This window comes from Rhagoletis pomonella, unplaced genomic scaffold (assembly GCF_013731165.1).
Source record: "Rhagoletis pomonella isolate Grant_MI unplaced genomic scaffold, Rhpom_1.0 Rhpom_scaffold_06290, whole genome shotgun sequence".
In the NCBI taxonomy this organism is placed as follows: domain Eukaryota; kingdom Metazoa; phylum Arthropoda; class Insecta; order Diptera; family Tephritidae; genus Rhagoletis; species Rhagoletis pomonella.
Genome location: NW_023464822.1, coordinates 1 through 9,747, shown reverse-complemented (window position 1 = coordinate 9,747; position 9,747 = coordinate 1). Strand labels below are relative to the sequence as shown.

At 39.7% G+C, this 9,747-nt stretch overlaps 2 protein-coding genes across 4 annotated transcripts; one reads left to right on the top strand and one right to left on the bottom strand.

The window, feature by feature from the left end:
- The first annotated feature begins 397 nt into the window (after window positions 1–397).
- LOC118755449 lies at window positions 398–5,747 on the top strand. The gene is made up of 2 exons (XM_036490282.1): window positions 398–2,545; window positions 5,691–5,747. Exons 1-2 carry the CDS (start codon window positions 398–400, stop codon window positions 5,745–5,747), a joined length of 2,205 nt encoding a protein of 734 aa, XP_036346175.1.
- Window positions 5,748–7,105: 1,358 nt separating this feature from the next.
- LOC118755448 lies at window positions 7,106–8,745 on the bottom strand. Of its 3 annotated transcripts, none has more exons than XR_004995009.1 (5): window positions 8,524–8,745; window positions 8,272–8,464; window positions 7,631–8,187; window positions 7,460–7,577; window positions 7,106–7,402 (listed from the first exon to the last, which is right to left on the bottom strand). XR_004995009.1 is itself a non-coding variant. In XM_036490281.1 (5 exons), exons 3-5 carry the CDS (start codon window positions 7,703–7,705, stop codon window positions 7,107–7,109), a joined length of 489 nt encoding a protein of 162 aa, XP_036346174.1. In that variant the 5' UTR covers window positions 7,706–7,717; window positions 7,748–8,464; window positions 8,524–8,730; the 3' UTR covers window position 7,106. The 3 variants fall into 3 exon arrangements, 2 of the variants coding, with proteins under 2 accessions (XP_036346174.1, XP_036346173.1); XM_036490281.1 differs by having other exon boundaries at window positions 7,631–7,717; window positions 7,748–8,464; window positions 8,524–8,730; XM_036490280.1 differs by having other exon boundaries at window positions 7,631–8,464; window positions 8,524–8,728.
- Between the last annotated feature and the right edge of the window lie 1,002 nt (window positions 8,746–9,747).

The following is a 9,747-nucleotide window of genomic DNA, read 5'->3' as shown; positions in this document are numbered from 1 at the left end:
CACAAAATCACTATTCGCGTGCGGCATACAATATTGGACAAATAAGAAGTCTCTTCGGAATAAGTAGACTAATAGCTCAATTACAATTGAGAGTTGGGTGGCGAGCTTTCTTAGATTCTGCAATCATAAGAAAAAAGTAAAATATATATATATACTTACAAATACATACATACGTATAACCTTTAAAACATACATACATATATATATTATCACAAATAAAAGAATATATCTTGATACGTGTGAAGGTACACTAGAAATTCTTGTATTAAAATCTGGGATTGTGGTGGTCTCTAGGAATTTTTCTCAAGTGAAGTCGTACTTGAATCTTGGTCTTCAGTGGTTTTTCTGTACTAAATAATACCTGCCAGTTTGCAAAATTTTTGTTCCGATAAACAAAATGGATAAATTCATAAAATTAACTGATGCTGTGGCAGAATTTGAGGCCGACTATAATGACACGGCCCAAATTGACCACACAAAATATACCCTCACTCTTCAGCAAGAGGAACTTAAGGCAATATGGAGAAAGGTAAAAACTGCTTACGAAGAATTAGTGCATTCCGACACGTTAGACGCTAAAGGAGTCTCTACGGTTAAACCTAGGTATAAGAGCTCCTATTCTGTTTATTTGCGCTGCATGTCGAACATGTCAGATTTCCAGGCAAAGTTAGTCAAGGGCGAAAAAGATACAGAGGGCGTGTCTGTCCAGGAACACAATATACATCTGCCCCCGTGCGATACGGACGTGTTCAAAGGCGACTACCTCTCTTGGCCAACATTCCGAGACATGTTTACGGCCATATATATACTGAATAAGCGCCTTACCCCGGTTGAGAAATTATTCCACCTCAACCAAAAAACACAGGGGGAGGCCAAAGATATCGTACAAAAATGCCCACTTACTAACGAGGGATTTGCCACTGCATGGAAAAATTTAACTGATAGGTACGAGAACAAACGTATTCTCGTAAACTCCCAGTTACAAATTCTTTTTAATTTAAAGTCGGTAGAAAACGAGTGCGGAATCTCGATTAAGAAACTACAGCGAGATATAAATAATTGCATCTCATCATTAAAAAGCCATAAAATTGACATATCAAACTGGGATGCAATATTTACTTATCTCTGCTCAACGAAGTTGCCAGAAAGTACCTTAGCATTGTGGGAACAAACGATCGAGAACAAGACGGAAATATCCAAGTGGGAGGATATGGACAAATTTCTGTCCAACCGATTCCAAACTCTTGAAACCGTCTCGGGCATAACAGGTATTAAACATACCAAAATCCCAAAGCCCCATAATAGTAGGCATACAAATGAGACACCGCAAAAAAGACTTGGCGCATTTCAAGCTTCTGTAGCCAAAACCATGTGTGTATTCTGCAAAAGCAGTAACCACAAATTATCGAAATGCCACAAATTTCTCGAACTCACGGTGTCAAACAGAATAGCCTTCATTAAGGAGAATCGTGGCTGCTTGAACTGCTTATCTTTTGGACATACTGTGTCAAGGTGTACGTGCTCATTTAACTGCAGCACCTGTCACCAAAGGCACCACACGCTCCTGCATAATCAAGCAGCTCAGCCAAAAGCAGCCATGAACCAAAGGCAACAACCAAATTTTTCAGATGACACGCCGTCAACTTCTGCGCAAGCCCAGGCCAGACGCAACTCTGAAAAAGGAAATAGGAGTCCGGTTAATAACGTTAAGTCCTGTTTTGCCAACACGAACAAGGGAGTCCTATTAGGAACGGCACGTGTCAATATCTTCTTCAATAATACTAATTTTTCAGCCCGTGCACTAATAGACTCCGGTTCGGAATGTTCATTCATATCAGAAAGACTTAAACGCCGAATTAACCTACCATCCAAAAGTTTGAATGCTCAGGTGTCAGGCATCAACAACACCGTTTCAGCCCAAGTCAAAGAAGCGTGTTTAATACAGTTGCGGTCACCGATTGACCCTTTAATAAAAATAGATACCACTGTCCTGGTTCTACCACAGCTTACAGGAAATCTGCCGACTTGCCAGATCAATGCTATGACAAAGCAAGCGTTTCCGGATTTAGTATTAGCTGACAAGAGATTCTTCATAAATGAGCAAGTTGATCTTGTACTAGGCGGCGATATTTACGCCCAAATAATATTGAGTGGCATACAGAAGAACGTTTTAGGTACCCTGCTTGCGCAAGAGACTGTATTCGGCTGGATACTAACCGGTCAAACTGAGGCAACAGGGCCAACGAATAAATGCGTTTCATTCTTCAACGAAGTCACTCTAGACAAACAATTAGCGTCTTTTTGGGAATTAGAGGACATCCCAAAGAACCATACATACACCAGAGAGGAAGTTTACTGCGAGGACCTATACAAACGCACAACTAAAAGGAACAAAGATGGAAAATATACAGTATCGTTGCCATTCAAAATGGATTTTCCAGGGAGCGTGCGGTTAGGACCCTCTCTCAAGAGCGCTTGCTCTCAATTTTTTCGCAATGAAACGCGTCTAGCAAAGGACCCACTCCTACAAACGGAGTATAATAGGGTACTGTCCGAGTACGAAACTTTAGGACATATGACGCGAATTTCCAGCCATATTCAAGCTGATGAGTGTGAAAATTATTTTTTACCTCATCATGCCGTCCGGAAGGAAGAAAGCACCACCACCAAAGTACGGGTGGTGTTCAATGCGTCGTGTCCGACAGCTAATGGGGTGAGTCTCAATGATGTGCTTCATCCTGGTCCAGTACTGCAAAATGACCTCACCATCTTAATACTTCGGTGGAGATTTTATAAATATGTTTTTAATAGCGACATCGAAAAGATGTATCGCCAGATTTTACTTAATCCTACCGATAGCAAGTATCAACGAATAGTTTTCCGCACAAGCCCAACAGAACCAATTAGTCTTTTTGAACTTAATACGGTGACTTTCGGGGTCAATTGCGCCCCTTACCTCGCGATTAGAACCCTGCTCCAATTAGCTGACGATGTAGAACAGTCACACCCCATGGCGTCGGACATATTAAGAAATTACATGTATGTTGACGATGTTTTAGCTGGCGGTCACTCCATCGAAGCTGCTATCAAGGCGAAAACCGAAATAACAAGTGCATTGCAGTCTGCTGGGTTCCCCTTGAGGAAATGGACGTCCAATTGCAATGAAATATTAAAGGGAATACCAAAATCCCATCTACTGAAAGAAGACTTCTTGGACTTTGAAGACACTAGCACAGTCAAAGCTTTGGGTATCAGGTGGAATGCCCACTCTGACAATTTTTACTTTACAGCCAAGCCAATAGAGGAACAGGTTAGCTATTCTAAAAGGCAAATACTATCGGCTATTGCCAAATTATTCGACCCTCTAGGATGGCTTGCACCAGTGGTAATTACTGCGAAAATTTTAATGCAGAATATCTGGTTGGAAGGAACAGGGTGGGACGAAATCGTGTCACCTACGACTCTAGACCGCTGGAAAAATTTTAGGGAAAGCTACGACAGTATCGAAAGGATTCGTATTCCACGTTGGGTACACTTTTCCCCTGTGGCCGAGATCGAAATTCACGGATTTTGCGACGCCTCAGAGAAGGCTTACGCAGCATCTATTTACTTGCGTGTCGAAATAAGCAGCAAAGTGTTCATCAACCTGCTACTATCAAAAACTAGGGTAGCACCAGTTAAGACAATTTCCTTACCACGCCTAGAACTCTGTGGAGCGGTCCTGTTGGCAGAAACCCTGGAATCGATTTCGGATAATCTGAACTTAGCCCATCGTACAACTCAGATGTGGACGGATTCCACCATCGTGCTTGCCTGGATACGCAAGCCTCCATGCTCATGGTCGACATTTGTAGCCCATCGAGTGACCAAAATAATTGAGAAGGTGGGAGGAGAAAACTGGCGTCATGTGGACTCAACGTCAAACCCCTCAGATTTAGCCAGCAGAGGACTTACGGCGCAAGAATTAATAAACAATTCCCTGTGGTGGGAGGGCCCTTCTTGGCTTCAAGAAGACCACTCAAAATGGCCCACTCAAGGAAAGGACTATAACACAACCGTTGAAGAAAAAAGGGTACAAGTTCATATAACAACAATGGATAGTAAGACTGATATTCTTGATAGGTTTTCTGAATTTCCAAGAGCTTTGAGAGTGCTATCATACGTAATGAGATTCTCCCAAAGAACCCGTCCAAATACCAAAGCTTCATTTCAAGCGAAATCTTGTTTAATTTCAGCTGATGAAATTAAAGCAACGACCCAACGCTTAGTACTAGTTTGCCAGAAGCAGCATTATGGTGAGGAATATTCAGCATTAGTATCAGGAAAATCAGTAGGTTCTAAAAGTGAAGTATTGCCCCTTACCCCATTCATCGACAAAGACGGTATAATGAGAACAGGTGGACGGCTGGGAGCATCTCGTGATCTCGCCTACAACGAGCGTCACCCAATCATCCTGCCTTATAATTGCACCTTGTCCCGTCTCATAGTTCAGTTTATTCACAAAGTTTCCCTGCATGGTGAGAATCAGCTCATGCTGCGCTTGATCCGAACACAGTACTGGATACCTAGGGTCAAAAACTTGATTAGGTCCACAATTCATAACTGTAAGGCTTGCACGATTTATCGCAAACGCGCGCAAACTCAGTTAATGGGAATTCTTCCCAAGGAAAGAACGACATTTTCGCGAGCGTTTACAAATGCGGGAGTCGACTTCGCAGGGCCATTTGACATTAAAAGTTATAGTGGCCGAGGTTGTCGCATGTCAAAAGGATATGTCTGCCTATTTGTATGCTTCGCAACAAAGGCAATCCATTTGGAAGCCACTTCGGACTTGAGCACTCCGTCGTTTTTAGCAGCATTTGCCAGGTTCATCGCACGACGAGGCTGTCCAAAAAATATCTATTCCGACAACGGCACCAATTTTGTGGGAGCTTCTAGAGCTCTGAGAGCCGAAACAAAAGCCTTTTTAAAAGACGCCCGCGATAACACTTTGGCGAAATACGCTCACCAAATGCTTTCGTGGCACTTCATTCCCGCTTCAGCTCCCCACATGGGCGGACTGTGGGAAGCGGGAGTTAAAAGTTTTAAAAGCCACTTTACGAAAATTGCTTCCCAACACAAATACACGTTTGAGGAATTTACAACCCTATTATGCAGAGTTGAATCCTGTCTCAACTCTCGACCCCTGAGTCCCTCATCAAATCAACCAGGAGACCTGGAGCCACTGACTCCAGGCCACTTCTTAATCGGTGGACACATACTAGCTCCACCAGAAATAGACGCTGATGAAAATCGTGCCTCGATTGTAAATCGATGGCAGAGGCTCAAGGCTCTACACCACACGTTTTGCAAACGGTGGAAAAGTGAATATCTCACGGAATTGCAGAAACGCAACAAATGGAGATATCCGCAAGCCAATATGAAAATTGGAGACCTCGTGATCATCAGAGAAGATAACCTGCCGCCAAACGAATGGAGACTCGGAAGGGTAGTTAACGTCCATCTAGGTGCAGACAATAGGGCAAGAGTAGTGGACCTCATGACTGAAAGAGGACAGGTTACTAGACCTGTAGTCAAGCTGGTGCTACTACCCCCCTGTGATCAACAACACAGCGAATCGCAACCAAGTAACGACTCCATTTCGTAAAAGCCTAACTTATTCCACAACCACAATTCGCAACATAATACAGTCCACTTTATCATACGAATATAAATCATTACTGCGAGATGCTCAACAAACTATATGAATCGATTTCGTTTTGTTGATGCGCAAAAATAACTTATCAAAATAATTTCGTTTCTTTTCGTTAAAAACAAGAATAGAATTATTTTGATAATTACCTAAATGATAAGAAACAGAATTGTTTCAACAGAAACGATTGGTTTATTTTGGTAAAATAATTAACGTTACAATGCATACGTGCTTTTGATATGTATACACATACACACGTACCCCAGGAAATCATTATAAACGAATGGAGTTTGCGCGAACATAATATACTACGTCCGCCAAATTCAAAAAAAATATTCAAGATTCCTTTAATTTTATTTAAAGTATATCTTATTAGAAGCTTTCGGATAAAAAGGTTGGGAGGAGCGGTAAGTTGCCTACATGTTTTTATTCCTTCTAACCTTGCGGAATTAATACAATTGTGTCGCAATCTTTATATCGAAGAATTGCCTACATAATATGTATATGGGCTGCATGAATTCATTCAAACTTCAAGCCAAACAGAGTACAGTACATTTGAATATTTTACTTCACTTACAAAATACTCAGCGTTTGGAATTTTGTAAGTTATGAATATACATTTTGTTTTAAATTGTCTACCTTTAAATAGAAGAATGTGACTGAATGAATGGAAAACATTTAAATCATTCAAACTCATTTCGGCACACAAGTTTTCTCGTATGTAATAGGAGCGCAGCAATACATACATACATACATATGTATGTTTGTACATATGTACGAAGAAAAGATATTTCTGGATATTCATACAAAGAGTTGACATTTATATCAATTCAATTTATTTTCACCTTGTCGACACATAGATCTGAGCAGCTGTTCACTCATATGTATGTTTGTACATATGTACGAAGAAAAAAATATTTCTGGATATTCATACAAGGAGTTGACATTTATATCAATTCAACTTATTTTCACTTTGTCGACACATATATCTGAACAGCTGTTCACTCAGATTGAAAAAAAAAAAAAAATAAAAATTTTAAGCTAAAATTATTCATTCGTTTGTATATGAATAATTCATACGCCGTTTGAATGCATTCATGCAGCGCTCTCCTACATATCACCGCAAGGGGTGGTTATGGACTTTCGTCATTACGCCCGATTTACATGATTCAGATACTTTGTGTTTTCTATTTGCTTTTACACGTTTCAATTCTGTTGAAGTCAAGTTTGGTTCGTTAAATGGGAAGCAACGAAAATGCCAAAAGCAAAGCAAGAAAGTTTAAACGACTTGACGGTACAGACGCATGTGTACTCGTCCCTTTTGTTCTCACCCCCTCTCTTCCACATGCGAGCAGAATGGAATTCAATACTTGAACTGTGTAAAAGCAGTATAATAATAAAAAGGTTATAGTACTCACCATATTCCGGGGAAAATTACCAGACAAATTAAGTTGGCAGAAGACGTAGTTTGTGCCACTTGACCAAATATGCAACCAGGGGTTTGTTGTGAAAAAACATTTTGCTGTACAAAAACTGATTGCGCCTCCTGTTTGTTGCTCTGGTACATGCCAAAATTCGGCGGAGTTTGCATTTGTTGAGATCGCGTGGATTGGGTAAAAACGTTTCCCCCATTTGTTATTTGCTGCTTCTGAATACTTAGGTTAAATAAACTACCACCTGCGTTCTGTTGAGCTTGGGAAGAACACAAACCTACGATGGACGAAGGTTTAATTTGATGCTGCTGTAATAATGATTGGCTGAACAAACCTCCGGTCCCTTGCTGCGCGCGCCCAAAACGTCCAACAGTAACATCAGTACTTGTCAGCGTTTGACCAAATAGATTTTGTGGGGCGCCTCCTCCGAATATGGAACTAGCATTTGGAAGCTGTTGAGAAAAAACTGAAGACTGCTGATTTTGAAAATTAAAAGCTGACCTACCTCCACCAAGGATTCCTCCAGGAGTCGAAGGTGCCATTCCGCCAAATACGCATCCGGCATTGGTAGTATGACCATGATCGTTAAAAGCATCACCAAAATTTTTATTACTGCTGGATGTAGCGCCAGGTTTTTTTTTAAATATCAATGCTGTGTCACTGGCAACGCTAATTTCAAGGCCAAATGGATTAGTTTTATTACTTTTAGTCAAACCCACATTTGTGGCGGCTTCTGAAGTTGCATCATACAATCGGCATATAATATCTACTACATGGGGTGATATCTGCGCCATTGTTTTCATTTTATTATTAGCTTCAATGGCTTCTTTGGCGAATTGTTTAACGAACTGATCGAAACAGTTTTTTTTTTAGCTTCATAACATATCCATCGTATTTCGTCAAAGGACTGATCTTCTATAAAATTTGGAACACAAGGTTTATCTGTGCGATACAGATCCTGCAAGACTTCAAATTCGCACAATCGATACAGAAGTTTTGGCCAAATGCATGTGATTTGTCGTGCGCGATTTTGCAACCACTTTTAGCTAAATCCAGCATCATCTGAAATGGAAACGAAAAGATATTAGTAAGATAATAGGGTTTACATAAAAGATTCATATTATATTAATTCATATTTCACGATACTTAATGGTTGGCTTTTTCCGAGAGGAATTTGTGCTGCGAGTATCGCCTGCATACCCGAAGTTCCCAAGAGCCACGCACTTCCATTCATCATACTAAAATTCCTCATTCATCCTTCAGGCGAACTCGATTACGAGTTGTAAATGTGCCGTACTTGGATGAATGAGGGTTTTGGGTGGAATATCTCCAAGGAAAGCTAAAAGTAGAAGGTAAAAAATATCACATTAAATACTATGACAAAAATACGCAACTTACCGCATCATAATCACTCGGGCCATTCAGGAAATTGTGATATGTGCTGCAATTGCCCTCAATGAAAGTGTCATTTTTTAAAAAATAGTGATGTGCAGAGTTGCCCAATACTCGGTACCCAAAGTTTCGGTATTGGTAACCGATACCGATGCAATGCAATATACCTTAGTAGTAATATAAGTACACTTAAATCACCTGTCGCACAATTTCGGGTCCATTTTGTTTTTTTTGCAGAAGAATAATAAAGGTTCACATAAAAATGAAGCGTTCTCTGAAATTTCGACAACGAATGACTTTCAGTTATTTAATTTTTGTTCTGTACCCCCTGAAGGCGCTGTGGACTCCGTACTCACAAAGAATTCCGTGCATAGCCCCTTAAAAAAAAAAAAAATAATAATAATAATATATATATATATATATATATATATATATATATATATATATATATATAGGTATACATATTCATTTATTTATTCCAGTTGGAATTTGTAAGACATCGCCTCAAAGTTCGTTAATGAGCTTTATCTCAAAAAAAATTGCTTCCATACGTTTGGCTGTCGTTTTTGTTAGAAGTTGTATAATAGTCCGACACCGAGTGTCGAAAGTATTGGATACTTTTAAATAGGTACCGAGTAGGTATGAGTACTCATATGTGTGGACTCAGCACATCTCTAATACAAGAACGTAAATTTCAATTTACGCTCTTAGTTGACAGCGCAGCCAGGGTTCGGACTCCCCTACGATCGGTAAACTGAAAATCTACTACGCAACTCGATACCGGCGAACTACTTAGATTTGTTCGGGACAAAGCAAAGCGTATTAAATGTGCTTTTCTTTTTTAATAAAATCATGAGTTATTAAATTTTGAAGGGCCCTCCAACTTAGTAATTTTCAAATAAAGTATTAAGTTGTGATACTCCCAAGCACATATATAAACACCGGTGTACGAAAATAAACTATAATGCACATTACTCTTTCATTTTGTTTATTCCTTCAAGAGTTCGTTGCAATACGAAAACAAAACGGCTGAGTTTACTTTGCGATAGTACACTACAGTAGTTTAGTAGTTACAGACGAAACAACAAACGAAATGAATTGTGCAGAGAAAAAGATATGTATGTATGTAGTACATGTCTTTGAATTAAATTGAATATGAAAATTTACGAAAAAAAGAAATATATTTTTTTTCACGTAATCGAAACGTTTACATACATATAAAACGTATGG